The 24894-nt window shown below is 42.5% G+C and overlaps 1 protein-coding gene across 3 annotated transcripts in view; it reads right to left on the bottom strand.

The window, feature by feature from the left end:
* Positions 1 to 24588, bottom strand: part of lpcat1 (lysophosphatidylcholine acyltransferase 1) — a 28298-nt gene extending 3710 nt beyond the window's left edge. Inside the window, exons 1-10 of one of the 3 annotated variants that reach the window (XM_047383001.1) lie at positions 24364 to 24588; positions 8849 to 8988; positions 8566 to 8780; positions 7728 to 7840; positions 7537 to 7597; positions 2364 to 2422; positions 1718 to 1752; positions 893 to 947; positions 698 to 780; positions 436 to 561 (exon numbers count right to left, since the gene is read on the bottom strand). In XM_047383001.1, the coding sequence (XP_047238957.1) occupies positions 436 to 561; positions 698 to 780; positions 893 to 947; positions 1718 to 1752; positions 2364 to 2422; positions 7537 to 7597; positions 7728 to 7840; positions 8566 to 8780; positions 8849 to 8988; positions 24364 to 24450 (974 nt within the window). In that variant the 5' untranslated portion in view covers positions 24451 to 24588. Of the gene's footprint in view, positions 1 to 435; positions 562 to 697; positions 781 to 892; positions 948 to 1717; positions 1753 to 2363; positions 2423 to 7536; positions 7598 to 7727; positions 7841 to 8565; positions 8781 to 8848; positions 8989 to 17548; positions 17614 to 24349 lie in introns of those variants that run through there. The other 2 variants (XM_047383002.1, XM_047383003.1) reach the window with 2 other exon arrangements.
* Between the last annotated feature and the right edge of the window lie 306 nt (positions 24589 to 24894).

Genomic DNA, 24894 nt, shown 5'->3' on the forward strand with positions numbered 1-24894 from the left:
GTTGTATTGCTTTTAAAAATCAAAGTTATGAATACTTCTCTTGTGATATATAATAAAACACGTTTAGGACTTTGTTTTTAACCACGAATACATTCCAGTATCATAGTCATACAGCTCAGATCATCTTAGAAAAAAAAAAAAAACAATCTTCACTGAGAGCAAAGTGTACCGGAGTCAAATTCCTTGTTTATGTGCACAAACCTGGCAATAAAGCTTATTCTGACTCTGATCTGAATATGTTAATATAAGCAACAAACAGCTGCAGATTTAACTGGCAAAAATGACACTCTCTTTGAGATAATGTTTTGGGGTGGGTCTATGAGAGTGTGTTTGTGTGCTTCCACCAGCAGGGGTCAGTGATTATACACCTCGATCTTGTCTGAACCTACATCCTCTCACCACCCTTGTGCAATAAGTCCACCTCTCTTCACTCACCCCAGGCGACATACAAGCTGGTTGAAGTGCAGCAGGCTGCTGCAGTCGTGTATTCGCAGCGGGCCACGTGACAGGATGATCTCCCGATCATCGAAGGACAGGTCTGTGAGGGGCACATCCAATGCCCTTTCAGGACAGAGGAGGCATTTTAACAGAAATGACAAAAGAACTGTAAGTTTTAAACAATTAATTCAAACATAAGCAGATAATCTGCTCATAGGTACTTGTGCAAACACACTCACACACAAACGCAAACACTCACTTGGCCATGAGCTTCCTGACGTTACTGGCAAACAGAGCAGGGTTTTCCCTCTCCTTCATTGATGGATAGTAGACGGGTAAAAACTGCAGAGAGTGAGAGGATTTCAACTTACAAACATGCCTACTGATCCACAGTAACGTTACAGAATACTGATAATATGGAGAAAACCTTCAGACTTTTCAAAGAGCTGCTCACCTCAATCTCTACGGAGTTATGAGGCTGACACAGAGTGAGCCATAAAATCTTTAACCTAAAGAACAAGAAAACATGACAAAACAACTGAAGTTCTGCTATATTTGTGTTCATTTTGATAGGAAGCATGTTACTGTTGTTTCAAATTACAAACACTGCCTTGCAAAAGTATTTCTACCCCTTAACCTTTTTATGTTTTGTCACATTACAAGCACAAACTTAAGTGTATTGTTATTAGGAATGCATATGACTGATACAAAGTAAGGCATTAATGATGAAGTGGGATAAAACTACGTGTTTTACATTTTATTACAAATAAAAATATGAAAACTGTGGCATGTGTTTGTATAAGTCCCTTTTATTTTGATACCCCTAAATGAAATCTATTGCAACCAGTAGCGTTTAGAAGTCACCTAATCAGCAAATAGTCCAGCTGTGTGTCATTCAATGTCAATATAAATGCATCGGTTCAAGTCAAAGTCCAGACCTAAATCCAATTGAGAATCTTTCAGAACACTTTAAAATGAAAGTACCCAGATACTCTACAATCCAATCTCAATAGATTAAGCTCTTCAGCTAATTGTTTTTATATTATTAAACTGATAGACCTACCCCCATTTAAATGGGCTGAACAGAAACACAAGCCACACTTTTCAGATTTCCACCTCAACATTGTGTGGGTCTATTACATAAAATCCCAATTAAATGAACTCAAGGTTGTGTTTCTAAGGTGAAAAAGTTCAAGCGGTGTGAATACATTTGCAATGTATCCAATGACTGGAAGTGTGTGTGCATGATGCATGGTACCATGCACAGCAAGAAACTCACGCTCCAGGGCCGTGCCATGTCCACGAAAAAGTGTCCTGCAGACATTGAGAAGAAATCTGTTACGACACAAAAACGCCTCATGCTGCTGATTAAGCCTGAAATAACTGAATATTTTGGATCACTTTTTACTTGGTCTACAAGAAATATGATGGCTAAATGTAAAAAAAGTATTCATTTTATTCCCATGATTTGCCCTATGTTTAGTATTTTACTTGGAGCAGTAAATGGCAGCTGAAACTAACTATGCAAAATACAGGGAAGTGGTCTGTCCTGCCTCACTGAAGTGTGTTCTGATGGCAGCTGTCACTAAACTCAGGATAGTGACTAAATAAAAAAGTTGAAACAAAGGCTTTCTAGGTAAACAGACATGAAAAACTAGGTAATAAGAACTGCATCATTAAAGAGAGCGTGAGGAGAGGTGCTGGAGGGAAATATGACACCAGTCTGTGAGCATGCGTGTGTGTGCGACGAGAACCAAACGGGTGAAATATCACCCCGCTGGAATATGAAGTCAGTCGACACAAGAGGGAAACACACTCAGACAGGAAAAATGGCCACCATTACATCAGTACTGGCTCAGTGTGCACGCCCGTTAACCCAAGGTGTGGCGTCCCGGGATACAGGTCTGAAAACAGCCATGTCTTACCAGTTTGTTTAGGTATCGTAGCACCACTGGCTGCACTGGGAATCCTGGGATGAAAGCACCTTTTATACACAAATGAGGAAGAAAATTAGAGTAAGACCACAAAACAATCCTCACTATGTATCAACTGGTGCCAATCACACAGCGTCAGATTAACCAGCTATACTGGCAGACAGCTTCCCTAATGGGACTCAAATGTATCATCATGATGAGCTTAAGTGTGCCTTTTGAAGGCTTTAGAATATGATTTTGCATTATTTGCTGTTATTTCAGCTTTTAACTTTGTTCTCTCTTTTCTCTTCCTAGAAGCTACACCTGGCCTGACTCTGTGTCTACCTGTGACACCTTTCTGGAGAGGGGCATCGTCCAAACCTCTGCTGGCAACAACTTAATGCTGACCCTCTACCGATGATCCACATGGCCGTCTTTCAGTGTTTAACCCTTTCTCTCTCCTAGACATGGCTACTGACTGAGCTTTTACTGTAACAAACTCTATGTGCTCTCTTTCAGACTCTAACCTTGAAAACTGGCTCAGAGTTTATATGTTCTTTCTTCCTAGATGAAACGACTAAAGGAGCTACATCCATTAACATTTACTTTTCCTTCCCATAGAAAGTACTCCTGGATCAGTGCTTCTTTGTTCTCTTTGTGTCTCTGCTCTGTTCTCTCTAACCCCCAGTCGGTCGTGGCAGATGGCTGCTCACACTGAGCCTGGTTCTGCTGGAGGTTTCTTCCTGTTAAAAGGGAGTTTTTCCTCTCCACTGTCGCTACATGCATGCTCAGTATGAGGGATTGCTGCAAAGTCAATGCCAGTGACTGTCCACTGTCTCTACATGCTCATCCAGGAGGAGTGAATGCTGCAAATCTCTGACTTGATGCAATCTGCTGGGTTTCCTTAGATAGAAAAACTTTTTATCCAATTTGAATAAATAACTGAATCTGACTGCAATGTTCAATGGTTAGGATTAATTGGAATGTATGTACCTGACTGCTGTGAAGTGCCTTGAGACGACATGTTGTGAATTGGCGTTATATAAATAAACTGAACTGAAAATAAGCTGTTAAAAAGACTAAGTGTATAATTTAACTGCAGGTCTTTAATGCAAGATATATAAGATAGAACCAAACATGGAGAAGCAGCTTTTAGTTCTTATGCTCCACCAATCTGGAAAACTGGAAAAACGCTGAAACCCTAAATTTCTCTAAATCAAGATTAAAAACGTATTTGGTTAGAGTGGCCTTTGACTGTGCTATCTAAACATTATTAGTTACGTTTTCAGTCCAACTTATCAATCATTTTATCATTAATTTCTCATTTTTTATTAATGTTATTATCATCTTATCATTTGAATTAATTCATGTTATTCTCTTTAATTATTTGTGTTTGTTAATTATTTAATTACCTGTGGATTTTTCTTGCTACTGATATGTGCTGTATGAATAAACTTGCCTTGCCTTGCCTGAGGTGTCTGTATTTTTCAACCAACTCTAATTCCCATGGAACAAGACGGCTATGATTGTCTACTGTCTCCATGTGTCATATTGGTCTACTGAGATCAACGCACAAGCCCTAACGATCGGTTCAATTTGAACATGACAATGGCATCTTTTTCAGCTTTTCATCAAAGGTACATGTAACAAAATATGACATCAGCTAATAGCCATGAATTGCATTAAGTTGAGAGACAAAACAAAAAAGACAAACATTTTTACACAACTTTAAACAAAAAAATCAGAGATTCAATAAACCACTCACATCAAAAAACAACTCCCAACAATACTATGCTGCTGCAAAATGTTGAACTATTAAAATATGTAGCGGTTTCATCTGATAATCAGTAGGTGGCCAATTATTGCATGGTGATCCTCTCTCCCTGAAGACAAAGTCTATACTTCTACCTCTATTTTGATCTCTTCCAGTTCCTGAAGAAATCACCTAAAAGTAGGGATGTCTCTGCGCTGGTTAACCGTCTCTGACTTTATTTCATCTGCTTCATCCCCCAGAGAGTCATATGGTTGAAATTAACATGGCAAAAAATTGCTTATTTTTGTGTCTATGGCTTGTAAAACTGTACAATGGTCGTGTCTATTTTGTTGATCAAACAAATGTGTTTTTCTAACCAATCTTATTTTATCCTTTACAATGGCGTTTACAATGAGAGAATGACTATAATTGGTGCAGTTCCAAGCTACATAATTGTGTATTAGCAGGGTTCTGATCATTTCGCCCCTTCGGCATTTTCTACCTTTGCAGTATTTGTTGTGTATCTACCTCTGGAACTTTTGTACCAAATACACTTTAACTGATACCCGCGAGGGGTATGAAGCCTATGCAGCATGCTGCTTGTGGGCATACATTTTTAAGGATTTTCTAGCATCCACATAAGAGAACAGTCTTACATGACTCCAATAAAACTCCAAAATACTGAATCTGTATTCACGTCATTTGAAATTAAATGCATTGGTTTGAACATTAACTTCACTAAATTGAAACTGAATTCGTTTGCTTTGAAAATGTATTTAATTGTACTGAAAATTCAGTTTGACTACTTTCAGTTTCAGTTCTATAATTTAATTTCAGTTTTTTGTGTCACACATCTGGGTCCTTGGAAAGCCACAGAATAATCAAACACAGGTTCATGGATGTCATTCAATATATAAAAGGCTGTGCAAATTGGAAGGCTCCTCCAAATGCGTCCTTCTTTTCCCTAGATCTGAAGGATGGGTCCAGTAAATCCTTTGTGGCCCACCCAATACTATGATTCATAGTGGGTCCAAATAGATTGTTCAAACGGAAGTAGCAAAGGTCAGAGGAGAGAGAAAAGCTTTAAAAAAAAGTTGGATACATTTGCTTTCTGTGAAACTAAATACATTTTTACAATGTTTTCAGATAAGAATGTAGCAACTTAAACCTAAAATATCAGCTTAATTGAAAAAGTGCTCTGATGTGTTTGGACATGTCCACTCCCACAGCCGGTTCGCCTCGCCAGCTGTCAGCTAACCGGGCGGTTGAGGTGCACTTAACCCGGAGAAAACAGCTGACTCCCAGCACATTATTTTCAAACTCCTGCTGGGTTTCCCCAATGGATGGAAGTTATACAGGTATAATTCATGTTAACGCTCGCTTTATTTATTATTACTACTCTACTGCTACTCTGCTCTACTTACTGCTCTATAAATACATGGATTTAAACTTTGTTCAGAAAGTTAATATTTTAGTGTTTAAGTTGTTAAATGTTTTATGAATAAATTAAACAAATGTTTTGATTTCTTTTTTTTCGCAGTGTTATATTTCCGGCGCCTGGGAACTGAAAAAAATATATAGCGTCCTCACGAAATACTAATTTGTGCCCACAAAATATATATATATCTCACATTACAACTACAGCCCTCAACGACTGTAACATTAGGTTAGAGCACCCCAGCACCAGTATTTCGTGCTCACGTTAAGTACTTCATGGGAAAGAATTTGTGTTTTGTGTGCACATTATATATATTTCCAGGCCACAAATTAATATTTCATGCACACGAATTAGGATTTTGTGGCAACAAATTAGTATTTCGTGTGCACACTAAAATATTCTTGCCCCCGTGTCAGTTCCTGGGCATTTTAATATTTTTATTTCTCTTAAACATTTTAAATGGCTGAATAATGAGCAAGAATAAAATTAAAAGATGACAAAACAAGAACATTTTAAACAAAATGTGATTATAATGTAAATGTAAAACATAAATATGTTTGATTAATCTCTGGCTTTCCTCAAGGACCCAGATGTGTGACACTAAAAACTGAATTTTGGATCTAAAATTGAATTTTAGAGCTGAAAGTGAAAGCAGTGAAACAGAATTTTCAATACGACATACATTTTCAAAGCAAATAAATTCAGTTTCTAACCATTTAATTTAGTTGCAATTTAGTGAAATTAATTTTTAAACCAGTCATAGTCAGTCAGTCATTTTCTACCACTTCTTCCACAGTGGGTCGCGGGGAAACTGGTGCCTATCTCCAGCAGTCTATGGGCGGGAGGCAGGGTACACCCTGGACAGGTCGCCAGTCCATCGCAGAGCATAATTTTCAAACCAATGCATTTAATTTGAAATTACGTGAATACAGATTCAGTCCGAGCAATTCAAATTTAGCTTCTGATGGCACAAGTTTCTGCCCACACAGGAGGATGTTTAGAGTTATACTGGTTTGATCAAAGGTCATCTGCCATATTCTGTAGGAGTCAACGTGCTCAAACATAGGTCAGAACTAAAATACATGATAATACGCTGGAATACAAATCTGTATTACAGATCTGTATGACGGTGCATGAGGTGTGCCATAGATCTGTGTCAATGTAATCTGAATTATAATGGGAAGGGATAGAAAGAGGAAGGGCAGGGAGGGAGGACAAATGAATGAGACAAAAAACAGTTTTAAATTAGGAAGGAAAGCGTTAGAGCATAGTAGAGGGCACAGTTACCTAAAAACACTCACAAACCCACACATAGCTGATAGGCTGTACTGAGGGACATAACTGGAGGAGACATGTCCAGAGAGTACTGGCAGCACACAGCTGAAAGATCAAGTTGGCTCTAAACCACAGATACACAAACACAACAAGAGCAGTAGCAACCCACAGGGCTTACTGGGAAAGACTGAATAACAGACTGGAAAAAAGGGGATTAGAATGAGCTGGCATCAGACAATAGCTGACTACATAACACACCCCAACACACACAAAAACACGTCTGAAAAAAACAGCAAAGGGTCCAACTTTTATATACGCAGCAGCAAGTCACCAAACGCTGGAAGCTGGTGGCAACAGAATCAGATCCGTTCACAAATGGTAAAATGAAAGTCCAAACAAACTCAATAAAATGCCAACACAGATATCTGTTGAAATGCAGACATGCCTATGACTGGAGATCACCAGGAACACCAACTAAAATCCTGTTCTGCTTTGGTTTGCACCTGCTACTCTGGACAGAAACAAAACCAGCTTCTAACAGGACACCAGAAAGGATTATTTTCTATTTTACTCCACCTTAGCACGGTGTAACATGTTTATCCCCATTGAAATGAGTTCTGTATTGAAGTGGGTTTTCATTTGCTTTTAGATTTCAAAAAAATCTTTCTATAATACAGTTTTCTGATCATGTTACAGCCGGCAGGGGACTGAATACATACCAGCCTTGAATAAGATGAGACCTGACCTGTTGGTGCACGTCCCCTCAGGGAATATCATGATCTAGAACAAGGAATTTAAAATTAATGTAGCACACATATAAACATAAAGGAAAATTGTGTAGTTTTTTGATTGAGTTTAAAATCAGAGTTGTGTGTGTGTGTGTGTGTGTTGATGTATGTGAATACAACACCTGGGGCCACTTCCCTGCAGACTGGGCTCTTCGTTTGATCTCTTCAACAGTTTTTCTTCTGGATTGCTGATCTGACCGGAACACGAACACGGGTCTGATGTAGCTGATCAGAGCTGGGGAAGGCCATGATGAAGAGATGCATTTTAGAAGCCAATACGAGAGAAAAATTATATATCTGAATTATTAAACAGTAAAATGTGTGATCAGATCAGATCAAACCTAAGAGATCAGTGTCACGGTAACATAGAGAAAAAAATATTTTTCCCTTATTGCGCCATCTTGATCAGTCACTCTGCCTCTTTGTCATGATACTAATTTTTGATTGAGCCATGTTGTCTTCCGTGAGCGACACATCTGTATCCTGCTTTAGCAAGAAATGGTCTTGAGATCACACAATAATTTCCACAACTAAAGCACATTTGTTTTTACAGCACTACAGTGTAAAGGTCCAAAGAATGCCTCAGTTTAAGCTCTTTTTTCCTTCAACTTCAGATTATTTTATGTTACTATAGCAATAAAAATACGGGAAAGACCAAAAGTCTATTATACTTTCCTCCATCCTGTTGCATTTGTTTAAGGGAACTACTCTGCTGCTGCCTCAGCAGATAATCACAGAGAAATCCGCTGGCAACCGGAATCAGCCGATTTTCAACTTTTACGGACCTTACTGGTGACTGTTGCTGACCTATTATGATCACCACTTTGAACAGACCTAAGCTTTAGAGCCTCACTACAGCCTATAAAATGAGCATATTTGAATCTAGAATATCGTAATGTACACTGTACTTTTTCTTCTTCCCTTTTTCCTTTAGTAAGCATGAAAACGTCAATGACTTACTGCCCCAGACTGGAATGCTCCTGCTCTCCAGTTTGGTAACAATAGAGCACATGGTCATGGTGACTGGGATTGCGTCGAAATAGGAGGAATGCGGGGCTACAGTGAGGATAGGAACTTCTGAGGGCGGAGCCTGCTCCCCTTTCACCTTGATCCAATGGAAACCACCACAGAACCACATGGCTCGCATGATGACCCGTAGACAAAGATCTATCAATCTGACAAAGCACACATTTCAGACCAATAAACTTTATTGAGGTTTCTTAATGAACATCTTACTACACACCTCCTCCACCATGACTGTGGATCAGGGACAAGGTCAGAACGTCCAAGTGCAGCCGTGAAGGCAAAGGGCCATGCCAGCAACATGAAGAAAGAGACAAGCAGCAGCCGCACTGGAAAAACTGTAACTGACATGAGTCCAATCTGGAGACGCAGAGAGAAAACACACAGGAATATAAATAGTCACACAGTTACCAAATTAAAAATGTTAAACCTATTGAACTTTTTCACATTCTTGCTATAATACAAACTCAAAGCTTTTGCCTGTTTTATTTGGACGTTTTGATTGACTAACAAAAAGCAGCACATAATTATGAGAAGAAAATCACACAAAGTTCAGGCAGAAAAGAGTCAGTACTGCGTAGAACCATCTTCTGCGACAATTATCGCAGCAAATCTTTCAGGGTATATCTCAACAAGCTTTGTACACCGCAGCCTGAAAATCTTGGTCATTTACTAATTTAGCTAAAGCTCAGGAGAGAATCTGTGACACATTAATTTTCATAGATTTGCAACTGGATTTTGCTCTGGACTTTAACTGGGCCATTCAACAGATAAACAGGCTTTGATCTAAATCATGTTATTGTAGCTCTGGTTGTATGTCGAGGGACGACCTCCTGCCAAAAGGGGGAATACTTTTGCACAGCATTGTAAATAGCTCAAACTAAATTGTTCAAATGTATACGAGACATTCCTATACGGCAGAGAGCCAGCACATCCTGGAGGGTACAAAGGAGGGAAACTCACATTCCATATGAACCTCCAGGAAGGAACAAAACTCATCTGTCAACAGTCCTCTTCTAATAACACTCCAGGTTAGAAATATTTTGAGCATGCAGACTTTTGAGTGCAACACAAATTCAGCTTGACACAAGTAGTTCATACCAGAAACATTAAATCGTGTTAGTGAAGATAACATGCAAGTCATTCAGAAATTCTGTTCGGCCTGACTCTTCCCAGTTCCCTTTTTCTGATCATGTTTTCGTTTATGGGGAGTTAATGGTGGTATACACACTCAAAGACTTCAACGGGTGAAACTACTTTTTTTCCCCCTATGTGAAGCAGCTGAGGGAGTTCATTTGACTTTGTCAGGAGCATTAAGAGCCTAGTTATGAGTTCTATAAGGGCAGGGTATTTTGTTTCATCACATTGTGCATAGTGATTTGCTATATTTGTTTCACATTAATGTTTTTTGAAACTGGTGGCTGATCCTTTTAAACTCCAACCGTTGCTACAGTGCTTCATTTTGAAAAGTTCAATAACATATTGCATATGCTCTTGTTTGTCCTGTCACCTGTTTGTCATGTTCTACCACAAGGAATCCAATTGACAGTAGCAAAGAAAAAAGCAAAGACAGCACAGATACTAACACAAGGTGGCAGTAATATGCCATAAGGACCAGTTCATAACTTTTATGGACAGGATTTCTAGACGCGGCCAACGATCGGAGGGGTCTGGTTTGGGGACCAGTGGATTTCGTCTCTTCTTTTTGCGGATGACGTGGTCCTGCTGGCCCCCTCTAGCCAAGACCTACAGCATGCACTGGGGCAATTCGCAGCCAAGTGTGAAGAGGCTGGGATGAAGATTAGCTCCTCCAAGTCCGAGGCCATGGTACTCGACCGGAAAAGGGTGGCTTGTCCTCTTCAGGTTGGAGGGGAGTTCCTGCCTCAAGTGGAGGAGTTCAAGTATCTCAGGGTCTTGTTCACGAGTGAGGGAAGAATGAAGCGGGAGATTGACAGACGGATCGGTGCGGCTGCCACAGTAATGGGGGCGCTGTGCCGGTCTGTTGTGGTGAAGAGAGAGCTGAGCTGAAAAGCGAAGCTCTCGATTTACCGGTTGGTCTACATTCCTACCCTCACCTATGGCCATGAACTTTGGGTCATGACCGAAAGAACAAGATCCCGGATACAAGCGGCTGAAATTAGCTTATCCCGTAGAGTGGCCGGGCACTCCCTTAGAGATAGGGTGAGGAGCTCGTCCATCCGGGAGGGGCTCGGAGTAGAGCCGCTGCTCCTCCACATCGAGAGGAGCCAGTTGAGGTGGCTAGGGCATCTATACCGGATGCCTCCTGGACGCCTTCCTCGGGTGGTGTTCCAGGCACGTCCCACCAGGAGGAGGCCCAGGGGACGGCCCAGGACACGCTGGAGGGACTATGTCTCTCGGTTGGCCTGGGAACGCCTTGGGCTCCCCCCGGAGGAGCTGGAGGAGATGTCTGGGGAGAGGGACGTCTGGGTGTCTCTGCTGAGTCTGCTGCCCCCGCGACCCGGTCCCGGATAAGCGGAAGACGACGAGTACGAGTACGAGATTTCCACAAGCAGCAAAGCAGGTGATTTTATTACCAGCTATTAAAATTACAGCTAGTTGGACACCTGAACAGACAGATGATGGCTCTTCTTATGTTACTTGTTCCTCACTCTTCAAATACCTTTACTTTTATATTGTACAAAGAAGCTAGTATTTGGAACTCCATGGCATTCTCAAAAACAGGAACTGCTGTGACAAAAAATCTAAAAGAAACTGAGGGCAAGTTACCCAAAGAGTCTCAATTCAAACACACACCAATTTGCAACACCAGCCATCAAAGGGAGTGTTATTTCAGAGGTTGAGGTCAAACGGCCTAGCTTGTGTCTTCATCTAGACCATAAGGACTGGGGTTGGTCGATATGAAAAAAATGTGCCATGGTAATATTTTTGTTAAATATAATGATAATATATCATTGGAAAATCAAAAATATATGCAAGATGCTTAAAATATTATGGTCTACCAAATATTGCATCCGAGGAGCCCTATGCAATGGCAGCATCGAACACATGGACACATCGTAGGGCCCTTATAAGGACACTTTTTACTCAAACGAAACATTTTTGAAGAGATGTTAAGATTTTTTGTCTAAGAGACAAGCTAAATTGTTGTATTGTTCTGTCTTTTCTTCGGTACATTTATATTTAAAGTTTTTATCATGATGTTATAATGAAAGCACCATGAGAAAGCAGTACCCTCTTTCTAACTGTCAACTTAACATGGTATAGCAGTCTGAGTACCCCATTACTTTGGGTCCTCTGTTGTTTGGGGTTCATGCTCCTGGTAGGGTCTTCTGCGTCAAATGGCCACCAGGAAGGGGTGAGAGTAAGAGCAACAATCTCCATGATGGTAGACAACAGTGATTGGTAACCCTCACTTGGATCAGGTGAACTGGTTTGGAAAAGGGATCTTGCCTGTCGATTTTTGGCTCCTGGAGCTCAGCCAGGTTCAGCCTATAGAGCATGAGTAAGCACCCTCCACATGCAGGGGAGAAACATTAAGATAGGGCGCAATACCACCCAGCTGGCAGGCAAGGACATGTACCTGGTCATGCTGATTCTCAACATGATATTTGAATCTCTGGGGCATGGAATGTCATCTCACTAATGGGAGAAGAAGCAAGAGCTGACTTGCCAGCTCTCATCAATATCTGCTAGAAATATTTGGACCTACCACCACACACAGCATGGGCTCTGGAATGCAGCAGCCAAATTTCTTAATGTTTTGTTGAAAAGTGATGGTAGGATGGAGTGGGGATTGAGTGGACAAATTTTGGCCACATCTGCAGTAATATGGACGGTGCTACTCTCTGCATTTTGAAGACAGAACTGAATCAAAAAGTAGAGCTTTTATTTTACCCATGTTCCGACACTCACTAATGGTCATGAGATATGAATGGAGAAAGTCAAGATATGAATAAAAATTATGAGATCCTAGATACAAGCAGCTGAAATGAGCTTCCTCTGCTCAACCCACATCATATGCTGGCATCACTAGGAAGTGACAATGACGCAAACATAATTAGCCAGTGACTCATGTGACCTACACTGCCCTGTTAGTGACCTTAACTGCCCAAATAGAGTGATTGATCTGACCTGGGGCAGATTTAGAACTTACTGGAGGGATATACTTCAGGCCTGGCAAGGCCTTGGGATCCGCCACACTAGGCTGGATAGCGTTAATGGGGAGAGGGGTGTCTGGGTGTCCCTCCTGGACCTGCTATTCCCAAGACTCGATATTAAGTAAGGTGGAGAGCAGCCAGATGAGCACTTTGTTGTATCGCTACGTTTTAAGCTAAAATAATTAAAATAAGCTATTGGCTAAATATCATTTCCTGTAGCCAAAAAACCTCTTTAAAAAAACGTTTGCATTTACATACCACCAGCAGTGTCCGCACTATGAAATACAGCAAAATATGCATAACATCTGTCTAAAAGAACATGTTGACAATCACATTGATTTAAAGCCTTTCCCCCATTTTAAACAAATGCAATGTATACCACACAGTTTGCAAACCACTTATTTTGAGCTTGTTGCCTGCATCTTCCATGAAGACTTTGCATATTATAATGAAACGACCAATGATCAGATATAACTCACTAAAAAACATTGTTCATGCCATCCCCCAATGAAGACTGATCAGGTTAGGGGAGCTTTAGTCTTGCTGTGGTTTGCCACAGAGATATTACTGACCAGAGAGGATTCAGCTCTATAACCTTTATGGTTGCAAAGCACTCAAGGATGCCATAAGAGTCAATTTTTCCAGGACACCAACCTGCACCCCTGTCCTCAGGGGGCATGTTGGTGAGGAAATTGGATCAGCTGTGATTCAGGTAGAAAAGACACTCCCTTTGTTGAAGAAATTATAAAGCTTCCTCCTTAGTTCCATTGAAGCTAAATATATCACAATATCATGGCATTGAAGATTAAGGTGTTTCCTCAACGCAGGCCCGACAGTAACTTTATCCAGAGTTCAGAGTGTGTGACATGTACAGCAGATTGCCCTTTCTCAATTCAATCTTCTAATCTTCCACTCTGATTGCTCTCTTCCCTTCTTTACACCTTAAAGCAATATCAGGTTCCAAGAGTGTTTCTCTCCTCAAACATCAACCCATCAATCCCTCACTCTCTGTCTCCATCTGCTCCGCTGCACGTTCATCTCTCATTCCATTCTCCTCCTACTTTGCGGTGACGGGCTTATTCTCACTGCCCCTGGGACTTGTATCTAAGATCCTCTTCCTTCCTCTGCCATATTTCCATTCTTCGTGATGCATGTCTGGATCTGGAGGACCCAGGTGCTGGCTTCAGGGCTGTATTAATAAATAAACAGCACAGGGTTGATTTATGAAGCTCAAGCACTCTTCTTAACTCTCCACCCCTTGCTCCCTGTGGTTTTGCGTCATAGTCGGAGCTTAACTAATCCATCTGGGATGATCCGCTGACATTTTCTCTGGAGGTAGTAAAAGAATAAACTGGGACAGGGCAGAACACAATGACTTCCAAGTGTTTTCTGGGGAACAGATGAATATGAAAAGTCTGGAAATTGGAATTTACAGTAACAGTGCACTTCAGCCGTTGTAGCCCGCTAATAAAAATCTGAACTCAAGCTTTAGTTAGTTCAGTCGTTCCAACTGGTTTTCTGATTAATGTTGCAAATACCAACAGCGAGGTGTCCAGTTGGAGAACATCTACCCTCCTTTGTAACTCCACAATATCTCTTGTGTAAGGGGAATGAGGACAGCATCAAGTGCTCTAGAATTTCCCAGTAGACAGCTGTGGACTCTGATTCTGGACCAACACCAATACCAGCAGATGACATGGCACCCAAAAATCACAGATCACAGAGGAAACCTTACATTGGACCTCAAGGAACTTGGATTCTGTGCCTCTTCGCCCTTCCTCCAGATTCTGGGACCTTGATGTCTAAATGAAATGCAAGATTTACTTCATTTGAAAAGAAGGCTAGACCACTGATCAACAGTTTAGTTCTTTTTCTACTTACTTTCAAAAAATGCACTTTTGGCATCATCCCTTGTTCATGAGTGGTTTAACAGAAGGAATGCGAAAGTCTGCAGCTCAAGTCTGCAAGTGGTGGCTTCTAAAACTGCTGCAATCCACAGCTTGTGATAGTGCTCCAAACGTATGATGGGCTTTGCTTCACAATTGTCCCTAGGTTCTGGTTACCCATGTTGCTGATGCACCTTTTAGTACCACACTATTTACTTCCACTCAACTTTCCATTAAAATGCATGCATTTAACATATTGTGAACATCTAGAATTTTCAATCCAATTCAATTCAGTTTTATTTATATCGCGCCAATTCACAACACAAGTCGTCTCAAGGCACTTTTAACAATCTTAATGTAAAATGTCTGGGTTTAATTATACAGGGGTTGGACAATGAAACTGAAACACCTGTCATTTTAGTGTGGGAGGTTTCAAGGCTAAATTGGACCAGTCTGGTAGCCAGTCTTCATTGATTGCACATTGCACCAGTAAGAGCAGAGTGTGAAGGTTCAATTAGCAGGGTAAGAGCACAGTTTTGTTCAAAATATTGAAATGCACACAACATTATGGATGACATACCAGAGTTCAAAAGAGGACAAATTGCTGGTGCACGTCTTGCTGGTGCATCTGTGACCAAGACAGCAAGTCTTTGTGATGTATCAAGAGCCACGGTATCCAGGGTAATGTCAGCATACCACAAAGAAGGACGAACCACATCCAACAGGATTAACTGTGGATGCAAGAGGAAGCTGTCTGAAAGGGATGTTCGGGTGCTAACCCGGATTGTATCCAAAAACCATAAAACCACGGCTGCCCAAATCACGGCAGAATTAAATGTGCACCTCAACTCTCCTGTTTCAATCAGAACTGTCCGTCGGGAGCTCCACAGGGTCGATATACACAGCCGGGCTGCTATAGCCAAACCTTTGGTCACTCATGCCAATGCCAAACGTCAGTTTCAATGGTGCATGGAGCGCAAATCTTGGGCTATGGACAATGTGAAACATGTATTGTTCTCTGATGAGTCCACCTTTACTGTTTTCCCCACATCCGGGAGAAGCCCCAAAGAAGCGTACCACCCAGACTGTTGCATGCCCAGAGTGAAGCATGGGGGTGGATCATTGATGGTTTGGGCTGCCATATCATGGCATTCCCTTGGCCCAATACTTGTGCTAGATGGGCGTGTCACTGCCAAGGACTACCGAACCATTCTTGAGGACCATGTGCATCCGATGGTTCAAACATTTGGGGTGTTTTGGAGGAGCGAGTTAGGAAACGTATTTTTCCACCAGTATCACGTAGTGACCTGGCCACTATCCTGCAAGAAGAATGGCTTAAAATCCCTCTGACCACTGTGCAGGACTTGTATGTCATTCCCAAGACGAATTGACGTTGTATTGGCCGCAAAAGGAGGCCCTGCACCATACTAATAAATTATTGTGGTCTAAAACCAGGTGTTTCAGTTTCAGTTTCAAGACACCAACCTCGTAGTGAAACATGGTGGTGGCACCATCATGTGCTTGGGTTACTTTTTCCAATGAAACAGGGGTTTTTGTGAAGGTGGGTGAAATTTTAACAGTTCCAAATGCCAGTGAGTTTTGACCAAAAATGTTCAAGTACCTGCTAGAAAGCCAAAGACGAGGAGGGATTTTATTTTTCAGTATTACCGTGAGAACGAGACATCCCAATCAACAAAAGACTTTGTAAGAAAATGAAGTTTTAAAGAGGGTTGTGGAAAAGAATTGTTCTCAAAATAGGATCGATATGGAGAATGTTTAAAAAATGTGGGCAAATATTACCTAGTGGGACGCTGAGACCCCTACATAACAGACTCACTGCTCAAATTAAGTCAAAAGGTGGTTCCATAAAGTATAACAGTAGTACTACAGATTTGTTTTTGTTTTTTTGTTTTTTTCAGTTGAATTGAACAGGACAAATGCCATTATACCAGAGTTTTAACAATGGTGTGTACATTTTAAGAGATGTTTAAAAGTATTTAGTATATTGACACAAAGCGCCATTATTGCTTTATCTGGTTTCCATAGCCTGAAATGAAGTGAAAATGACTAGGTGTAGTTCAACAGTTGTCCACTTGAGGGCTAGAAAACACTTAACTCCTTCTGTTTCTACAAATCTAGACAGGGAGGGAGAAAAAAAGCACAGCAACATTGTGAAATGAGTTGACCACACTAGATCAAGATGCAGCAGTTTCGAGGACCTCCAGCTGCAGGCCCTGGACCTGACCGCTCTGTTGAAGATCCAAGGCACTGTGTTGGTGAGTAGGAGTCTTGGCAGCCAAAACTGTGTGGTGCTCACTTCACAGCAGTGTAGTCCAGCTGCAGCAGCTTGCACAGTGCCTGGCTTTTTCACAATACAACCACAAACTTTAATGCATTTAGTTTGGACTTAATGTAACAAACCACGCAAAGTAGCACATGATGGTGACGGGGGCTGAAAATGATATATGGTTCTGAAATAGGTGTTTAAAAAGCACTTCTCTCCAAAGTGTCAGAACTTCTCAGAACCACCTTTGGCTGTGATTACAGCCACAGGTTTGTAGGGGTTTATCGCCATTAGCTTTGGACATCTAGAGGCTGATTTCTTTGGCTCAAGCTGACTCAGAATAAATCAAGAGCATCTATGAGCAGAAATATTCCCGGTTTGCCACAAGAATTTTTGTTTTTGTAGGACAAAGGTTTTCAAGGGTTGTGAATACTTTTGGGGGGCACTGTTGATAACAGAGAAAGACACGGTTGAGCCCTAAATTATTCATACAGCTGGCAACAGATTTTAAATCATTTTTAATATTTCAGATCATTTTTATTCAATCAATAGATGGTTTAAAGGGTGATAAAACCATGTAAAAGAAATATGAATTTAGAAAAATAACTGACCTGTTTTAATTTACAGGACTCCCTGCCATCACCCTAATCTCCGTCCACTGGTTCTCCATCGGGTTTAAGTCAGTTCCCTCCAAAACGTTACATCCAGTCAGAAAAAACATGTTGGTAAAATTAAAAGCACTTTAATTAAAAGGTCAAATTAAAAGGGGGCTTAATCATATGTCAAGCTGTGAGCTTAAACGGTACGGAAAAAGAATTTCTTCCTGTTTTTACCCCCACCATCTTGTTTGTTTTCGAGCAGGCGGAGCATATGCGTGTTACATGCAACTCCACACGTGTGGGCAAGTGGAAAAAAAGCACTTGAAAGCCGGTGGCGAGAGGTGAGAAGCAGACACGGGATCAAGCTTCCGTTCGCTGACCTGCTGCTCTCATCTGGCACACGCTAACAACCGTTAACAATCATCTCCTCTAGACCTGAATGGAAAAAACGGCCCACTGCTGGCAATACTGGGGGAGACGGGTGGTTATAGCATCCTGCAAGCCAACAGGAAGTGGCCAAGGCCTGAAGCATACGTTTTCTGCTCGTCTTAGCAGAACAGCTGACTTTTAAAGGATCAGTTTTGCCAGCATAAAGGCTGACTTGCTAAACATTTACACATTTTGACCTGAAGGAAAACGAACCTCTCTAACCTTGAGGAAATCTTAAAAAAAAAAAAAAAAAGCTAAACCTGTACACATTGTCCAGACTACGTATCTGGCTTGTTTTCCTGTTTCAAAACCTTATTTCTTCCTTTCAAGTAAACTGAACTGTGAAATGTTTTTTTTTATATTTGCACGCAAGTTCAAACAATTCCTCTTTGAATAAAGGAGCAAGGCAACATTAAAAACGTGTGCTCAAGGCATTGGCATACTGTCAACATGCTGTCTATTAATCACGAAACATGTGGATCCACTGACACACTGCTCCACTGATGATGAGGAGCTTCATCTATAATATGCTGCTCCTGATGAAGGTCAGTTGATTCAGGAACGCAGCCACAGCTGAGCGGGACCAGAACATCTGTAAGTAACACAGACCTCACCTTGACTAAATCCTCTCCCATCTTCTCATGCTCCACCACTAACCTGTCTTTACTTTTGGCCTCAGCTGACAACCAAGTGTAAACACACCTGCACATATGCACGTAACTAGCAAGTGCTGTACCTGGAAACAGGTTGAACCTGTATGTACAAGTCACATATTGCCACAGATTCTGAACTGGATTCAGGTCTGGACTTTGACTGGGTCACTCTAACACATGAATATGCTTTGATATAAACCAGTCCAGTGTAGCTCTGGTATGTTTAGGGTGGTTGTCCTTCTGGAAAGTGAGCTTAAGCTGCAACCTCAAGTCTTCTAGAGCCTCTAACGGGTTTTCCTCCAGAATTATTCTATATTTAGCTTCATCTCCTCCCTCATAGGCTCCGAAACTTCATCCCTGACGTGTCTGCGGTGTACCTCAGTCCTCATGATGCTCTTTATTTGTCTATGTTCTCCAACAAACCTCTGAGCTCTTCACAGAACAGCTGGGGGGTCTCTACTTATTAATAAGCCACCTTCAAAATACAATTGGATTTATGGAGTTTAGAGCAAAGGGAGGCTAAATACAAAAACTCTGAATACATCTTTTTGCAGAAAACCCTATAGTGTCACTTACTCCTACAACAAGGAATGTAGGAGTGGCACATCCGAATTAGGAGTCAAAGTGCCCAAGAAGGCTGCAGGTTGTGATAAAAGGGGGCTGGAGGTCTAACCATTAACCTGCTCGTCTTGCAAGTGTCTGTTTTATTCTTCTAATGCAGCATTTACCATTTAAACAACTATAAAATGATTTTATTAGATTGATGTGATTCTGAATATGAATGCTCAGCCATAACCTGAAGGGATTTTGTGAAAAAGGTCAACATTTCTCTTTATGTACTACACAGGAAGCCAGAGAGAGGACAATGATGATAGTTAAAACCCAGATGTTAAAAGGCAATCAGGAACAAAATTTAGAGGAAAAGGTGCAAAGAGGATTGGGTGGCGGATGAAGGTGGAGACCTCAGCGGCCCGATCCCCGGATGCTTAGGCTGGCTCTAGGGACGTGGAATGTCACCTCGCTGGGGGGGAAGGAGCCTGAGCTTGTGCGGGAGGTCGAGAGATATCGACTAGAAATAGTCGGGCTCGCCTCCACGCACAGCATGGGCTCTGGAACCCATCTCCATGAGAGGGGTTGGACTTTCTTCTACTATGGAGAGGCCCACGGGGAGAGGCGGCGGGCTGGTGTGGGTTTGCTTGTTGCCCCGCAGCTCAGGCGTCTCGTGTTGGGGTTTACCCCAGTGGATGAGAGGGTCGTATCCCTGCGCCTTCGGGTTGGGGAGAGGTCTCTGACTATCATTTCAGCCTACGGGCCGAGTGGTAGTGCAGAGTACCCGGCCTTCTTGGCGTCCCTGTCGGGGGTGCTGGATAGTGCCCCTCCCGGGGACTCCATTATTCTGTTGGGGGACTTCAACACCCACGTGGGGAACGACAGTGACACCTGGAGAGGCGTGATCAGGAGGAATTGCCTCCCCGATCTGAATCCAAGTGGTGTTTTGTTATTGGACTTCTGTGCTAGTTACGGATTGTCCATAACGAACACCATGTTCAAACATAAGTGTGTCCATCAGTGCACTTGGCACCAGGACACCCTAGGCAGGAGGTCGATGATCGACTTTGTTGACGTATCATCAGACCTTCGGCCGCATGTTTTGGACACTCGGGTGAAGAGAGGGGCTGAGCTGTCCACTGATCACCACCTGGTAGTGAGTTGGATCCGCTGGAGGAGGAGAAAGCCGGACAGACTTGGCAGGCCCAAGCGCATGGTGAGGGTCTGCTGGGAACGCCTGGCGGAGCCCTTGGCCAGGGATGTATTCAACTCCCACCTCCGGGAGAGCTTCGACCAGATGTTCTCCGCGTCTATTGTCGATGCTGCTGCCCGTAGCTGCAGCCGTAAGGTCTGCGGTGCCAGTCGCGGCGGCAATCCCAGAACCTGGTGGTGGACACCGGCAGTAAGGGATGCTGTCAAGCTGAAGAAGGAGTCCTATCGGCTGTGGTTGACTTGTGGGACTCCTGAGGCGGCTGACGGGTACCGTGAGGCCAAGCGTGCTGCGGCCCGGGCTGTGGCAGAGGCCTGGAGAAGGCATTCGACTGTGTCCCTCGTGATGCCTTGTGCGGGGTGCTCCAGGAGTATGGAATCGGGGGCCCTTTATTAGGGGCCATCCGGTCCCTGTACGAGTGGAGCAGGAGTTTGGTCCGCAATGCCGGCACTAAGTCGGACCTGTTCCCGGTGCATATTGGACTCCGGCAGGGCTGCCCTTTGTCACCGGTCCTGTTCATAACTTTTATGGACAGGATTTCTAGACGCAGCCAAGGGCCGGGGGGGGGTCTGGTTTGGGGACCAGTGGATTTCGTCTCTTCTTTTTGCGGATGACGTGGTCCTGCTGGCCCCCTCTAGCCAAGACCTACAGCATGCGCTGTGGCGGTTCGCAGCCGAGTGTGAAGCGGCTGGGATGAGGATCAGCTCCTCCAAGTCCGAGGCCATGGTACTCGACCGGAAAAGGGTGGCTTGTCCTCTTCAGGTTGGAGGGGAGTTCCTGCCTCAAGTGGAGGAGTTTAAGTATCTCGGGGTCTTGTTCACGAGTGAGGGAAGAATGGAGCGAGAGATCGACAGACGGATCGGTGCGGCTGCCACAGTAATGGGGGCACTGTGCCGGTCCGTTGTGGTGAAGAGAGAGCTGAGCCGAAAAGCAAAGCTCTCAATTTACCGGTCGGTCTACGTTCCTACCCTCACCTATGGCCATGAACTTTGGGTCATGACCGAAAGAACGAGATCCAAGCGGCTGAAATGAGCTTCCTCCGTAGGGTGGCCAGGCACTCCCTTAGAGATAGGGTGAGGAGCTCGGCCATCCGGGAGGAGGCCCAGGGGACAGCCCAGGACACGCTGGAGGGACTATGTCTCTCGGCTGGCCTGGGAACGCCTTGGGCTCCCCCTGGAGGAGCTGGAGGAGGTGTCTGGAGAGAGGGACGTCTGGGCGTCTCTGCCGAGTCTGCTGCCCCCGCGACCCGGTCCCGGATAAGCGGAAGACGACGAGTACGAGTACGAGTACGAGGTTTGAGTTTCTGCCCTAAAGAACAGTTTAATTATGTTGAGATTTATCTTTGGCACAGATACTCTTCTGTGAAATTCAGACTGAACTATTTAACCTTTGAGAAAAACAAAAAAGGAAAGGTCAAGACTTGGTGTCCATTTATGCACATCTTCTGCTACTTTCTAGGAGAATTACTCAAGAGGTGTTGCTATACAAAACCACCTCAGGTTAAGTCAGCCTATCAAAGCTATGAGTGTCCGTCTGTGGACATGTTTCCAATCACAGCAGGTGCTCAGTTAAAAATCAAATGCAAATGCATGATGTATGCAAACGTAGTAACTTAAAATTCAACTATGGCTGTGTGACTTCATCCAAGAACAGAGTAGTGGCTGCGAACTCAGCACACATGTGGCAGCATGGCAGTTAGGTTATGGATGACCAATAACTGATACCGGATCAGATAAAAGCATAAAAAGCTACTACTAAGGCAGCACAGGTCTCAGGTGGTGAATGGATTTAGGTAACAGGGTTTCTATGTATTTTCCATTTCAAAATTCTACATTTTCCAGAATCAAATTGTATGATTTTTCCAACTTTTTTCATAACATTTTGGGCACCTGAGGAGAAAAGATTTACCTTGAAAAAGAAAATGCAATGCTAACATTGGCTACTGAAGTATTAAAAGGTTGTTGCACTGCTTTTTTTCTTGGCATCCAAACTAACTTATATCAGTTTAATTTTTAAACTATGATGCTTAGATTTGTCAAAACAAGACTGATTATTTCAGGCACAGTTTCTGATTGACGGTTACACCGATCAGGCTTTTGCCAACTCATACCTTTTTTTGTTTTTCTTTGAGGTTTATCTGTCGATTCTATTCTGGAACATCTCAGATTTTTCTATTCTAAGGACTGGGGCACATAATTCAATTCAGTTCAATTCAAAAATACCTTATTAATCCCAAAGGGAAATGAATTATTGTTGTAGCTCATATTATGCAGGTTTCTTCAAAGAGCCGTTATAGATGGTGATGGCTGTGGGCAGGAAGGATCTCCTGTAGCGCTCCGTCTTACAGCAGATCTGAAGCCTCTGACTGAAGACACTCTATTGTTGTAGGACAGTCTCATGAAGAGGATGTTCAGGGTTCTCCATAATGTTCTTCATTTTATGAAGAATCTTTCTTTGCACAAAGATCTCCAGAGGTACCAGATGACTTCCCAGAACAGAGCCCGCCTTTTTTATCAGCTTGTTGAGCTTTTTTAAGTCCCTGGCTCTGATGCTGCTTCCCCAGCAGATGATGGTAGAAGAGATCACACTTTCCACAACAGACTTATAGAAGATATGCAGCATCTTGCTGCAAACACCAAAGGACCTAAGCTTCCTCAAGAAGTACAGTCTGCTCTGTCCCTTCATAAATTCCATCCATAAAGGAAACAGAATCACTCACAGATATAAGCATCCCCCCAAAAAACTAAATCAGTAGCTGGCCTACCGATCACCAATTAGCCTCTGGCTGATTAAATGGTACATTGTTTTTTTTTACCTGTTTATGAAAACTAAAGAACAGAGCTGTTTCAATGCTTTGTTTGGTATCAGAACTCTCTTTGACCATGATCAGTGGCAGAACCACAGGTCCAGTTTAAAACACTGCCTTACTCAATGCTCCTATCAAGGCTGGACAATATTGGAAAATCTTGCGCTGGCTATAAAATCGGTAAATATTGCGATGACAATATTAGTTGTGATGTATGGCTTTTTTCTTCTTTCCTCTCCTTCTCATCTGTGCTTTCAGCACTCTGTGACCTTTAGCCTTTTTAGCTTTTTGGGCGATGCCATTTGTATCTGGTGTGAGCATCTGCTGCTGTGAGACTCTGTCCAACTGGTTGAATATTACATTAGCATGACAAACGCAGCTTCATAACACTTGGAATATATCTGTGATCAGTTTTTGCACTCCAAACTGTCCTTTGCGATATAGATATTGAAACACGGTGACAATGTGACATTTTGTGCAGCCCTACTCCATACAGTTGGAGAAAACGAATTCTAGTATTTTCTCCGGAAACCTTTTTAAAGTAACTGAATTCGACTTTAAATTTAAGTCATTTTGAAATCTAAGCTTTAAGAAACCTTAGGACAACCTGAGGCCGGTAAGCAACGGATGCTTAATCCAGACCTGGAAAATGTTAAAACAAACTCTTGATCTTTCTAAACTGTTTTATATTTTTGACATGAAGGAATAAGGAAAAATCTACAAACCGATTCTGACACTGTTTAAATCCCTTTGGCAGACATTCCAGTGTGCAGTCTTGAAAGTCTAAAGTATTTTAAAAACTAAGTGTGTGTGTCTCTCTCTCTCTGTGTCTCTCTCTCTCTCTCTGTGTGTGTGTGTGTGTGTGTGTGTGTGTGTGTGTGTGTGTGTGTGTGTTGGTGTTGGTAGACTATTTCTATTGAGTCCTGCAGTCTGTGCTGACACTGAGAAACCAGAGAAGAGGACATTTCCTAGAAAGACGCAGCATTCCTCTCAGATATGTCTCCATGTTGTTCTGCACATTTTATTTCAGCAGCGTGTGACCTGACCTGCAAAACTCCTCTCAAAGTGTCTGTCAGTTCACATCAACACACAGAACATGCAACACTGACCTGATTCTAACTAAATAAGAACTACGTTAAACGTAGAAGAGTGAAATGTTGACTTACTTGAAAAGTCTCACCTTTATTTTGTCTGTCATGGTAAACTTCAGCTCGTGGATGAAAGGGTTCCTACTAACTGCCGCGGGCTGACTGTTGGATGTCTTCATTGTTGTCGGTCTGAAAAAGTGACACCTGAAAGGAAACCTCGGTCCTAAATGTCCTTGAACACCGGAGAGACCTTCCGCTGCCTGCTGTAGCGACAACTGATGCTGTCTGAGCGGAGAGCAGGGAGGCTTCTGTCCGCCTCTATCAAGCTACACTGCATCACACTAGCTTCCGGTTTAAATTATTCCAAAATAAAAGCGTCGAGTTTGGTTCGTACGATCTTGAAAATGAAATTCACTGTCAGTGGCGGGTCAAGGATTGGTCCTGCATGTAACTGCTCTACATGTAACATCAACCTTCTGTATTACTCATATGTTTGGTCTAAGGGGTGGAGTTGCAAGCTTTTTTATACCAAGGAAACATGCGTACCAGGCTAAAATCTACAGAGAGGTTGGTATTTGTCTATAATATTAAGGCAATATATCTAAAAGGCATCATTGGCACAA

Source organism: Girardinichthys multiradiatus, chromosome 13, assembly GCF_021462225.1.
Source record: "Girardinichthys multiradiatus isolate DD_20200921_A chromosome 13, DD_fGirMul_XY1, whole genome shotgun sequence".
NCBI classification, from domain to species: domain Eukaryota; kingdom Metazoa; phylum Chordata; class Actinopteri; order Cyprinodontiformes; family Goodeidae; genus Girardinichthys; species Girardinichthys multiradiatus.